The 2500-nt window shown below is 48.4% G+C and overlaps 1 protein-coding gene across 1 annotated transcript in view; it reads left to right on the forward strand.

Moving 5' to 3' along the window:
* The window catches only part of b3gntl1 (UDP-GlcNAc:betaGal beta-1,3-N-acetylglucosaminyltransferase-like 1), a 31789-nt gene that overhangs the window by 6740 nt on the left and 22549 nt on the right, over positions 1 to 2500 (forward strand). Inside the window, exons 5-6 of the mRNA XM_083694140.1 lie at positions 425 to 490; positions 2229 to 2324. Coding sequence (XP_083550266.1) covers positions 425 to 490; positions 2229 to 2324 — 162 coding nt within the window. The remainder of the gene's footprint in view (positions 1 to 424; positions 491 to 2228; positions 2325 to 2500) is intronic.

Here is a 2500-nt window from a genome sequence, read left to right on the forward strand (position 1 = left end):
GAACGCTGATAAAATCAAAACCATTTCTCAAAGAAATATAATACAATCAGCTTGTTTCTCCTGAAAAAGAACAGCGAAAAGCGTGTGTGTGTGTGTGTGTGTGGAATGGGAAAATGGTCAACTGAAAGAGAGAGACAGATGGAAAAGGAAGAGTCCTCAAAGTTTCCCTCTTTTTCTGTCCTCCCTCCCTCCTCCACTTCCTCTCTCTCTCTCTCTACCACTCTCTCTCTCCCTCTCTTTCCTTCCCTGTCTGAGGGTCGTGACCTCTGTCCACTTGGTAGAATACTCCAGTCACAACAAGCTTGTGTGTGTGTGTCTGTGTCTATGTCTGTGTCTGTCTGTGTGTGTCTGTGTCCATGTGTGTCTGTGTGTGTGTGTGTGTTATTGTGTGTGCTAACCTTGTGTGTGTTTTATTGTGTTCCAGGATGATGTCATGATGCCACAGAGAGTCCGTCTGCAATACCAAGCCTCCCTCCTCCACCCTACCTCTGTAAGTCCTGTGTGTGTGTGTGTGTGTGTGTGTGTGTGTGTGTGTGTGTGTGTGTGTGTGTGTGTGTGTGTGTGTGTGTGTGTGTGTGTGTGTGTGTGTGTGTGTGTGTGTGTGTGTGTTCTACAGTGCCAGACGGGGTTTTCCTCCAGTCTGACCCTCCCACACCGCCTTGGAACCTCTGTGCATTCCTCTGTGGCATTCTCTTTCTCTCTCTCTCTCCCTCCCTCTCTCTCTCTCTCTCTCTCTCTGTCCTCCTCCCTTTCTCCTGTTGTCCTCCCTACTCCCTAAATCAGCTGTGTGTGTGTGGAGGGGGTATCCGGTGGTGTTCAGGCTGTCAGCAGGTTTGACCTGTGAACTGTTGAGGTCAGAGGTCGTGTGTGGGAGGAGGGGGAGACAGGCTGGGGACAGGAGGCTTGCTGCCCTGCCACAACAACAGGGCCCATCAGTGAGGGAGCCGTGTTTGTGTGTGTGTGTGTGTGTGTGTGTGTGTGTGTGTGTGTATGTGTGTGTGGTGGGGGTTACAGTGGTCAGTGGTCGTATTTTGTTAGATTTTCCATACCCTCAGACAAACTACCCCTCTTCTACACACACACACACACACACACACACACACACACACAAACATACATACATACGCACACACACACACACACACACACACACACACACACTCACACACACACACACACACACACACATATACACACAGCCCAGAAAAGAGTGTAAAGTGAACTGGGTACGAGACTGAAATAGAGGAAGCCTTTTTGTCTCTTTGCCCTTTGTACCACTTCTGTGTGTGTGTGTGTGTGTGTGTGTGTGTGTGTGTGTGTGTGTGTGTGTGTGTGTGTGTGTGTATTGGGTCAGCGGTGGGAGGGATGTGTGGCCGCAGACTAGTGAGAGGAAATGAGAGGGATATTCTGTACTGTTCTGAGTGTGTGTGTGTGTGTGTGTGTGTGTGTGTGTGTGTGTGTGTGTGTGTGTGTGTGTGTGTGTCCAACTGCTTTTCATGGTGTGTGTGTGTGAGTGAATGAGTGAGTGTGTGTCCAACTGCTTTTCATGGTGTGTGTGTATGTATGTATGTATGTATGTGTATGTATGTGTGTGTGCGCATGTTTGTGTGTGTGTGTGTGTGTGTGTTCCTGAGAGAATTTCTGAGAATCCAAGAGAAAGTGTGTCAGCAGCAGCTGGTTGCTTCAGAAGTCAGCGAGGACGGAGGATAATTATTTCTAATAGAACCCATATGCTCTGAACGAAGGCCAACGGGACGGTCCTCCTTCACCATCCAGGCCGCCCTCCATCTACCAAGCATCCAACCCACGGTGATCAGATCTGACCTAACAGCAGCCTGGACACAGACACAGCTAAACCACATCAGCTAAATCACACGTCCCTGTCGATGCAACAACACAGCCAGGGTTGGGTTACCGACCTGCACACTTCACAGGAAACATGTGTCAGCGAAAGAAACTCAGCAGGGATTTCCATCGTTTTGGTCACGTCACTGATCAGCGCAGGGTTAGGGTTGGGGGGGGGGGGTCAGGTGATCAGGGTTGGGGTGGCGTAGCAAGGTTCCTGGTTCGATTCCGACCCTCGACCTATCCTGCATGTCATCCCTCCTCTCTCTCTCTCTCCCGTCCTTCCTGTCAATCTCCACTGTCTCTATCCCAATAAAGCAGAAATGCCCTAAAAAGATATAATTTTTTTTTTTTAAAAAGGATCACGTTTGTGTTTCTGACAGATCATTGGCTGTCGGGTTCGACGGGATCCGGAGGGATCTACGGAGCGCTACACACGCTGGATTAACTCCCTCCGCCAGGGTCAGCTGACCACCCAGGTGACCCTCGTCTACGACACCGACACTTTAACTCAAGTTTATTGTTATTGTTATTGTTATTGTCTATTATGGTATTGTATTATCATACAAATAATACAAATAATACAATAATACAAATACGCAGTAGTGCAATGAAATAAGGACAAGACAATAAGTGACATAGTACAACATAAGTG

The sequence above is a fragment of the Argentina silus genome (genome assembly GCF_951799395.1).
Source record: "Argentina silus genome assembly, chromosome: 22".
Lineage (NCBI taxonomy): Eukaryota > Metazoa > Chordata > Actinopteri > Argentiniformes > Argentinidae > Argentina > Argentina silus.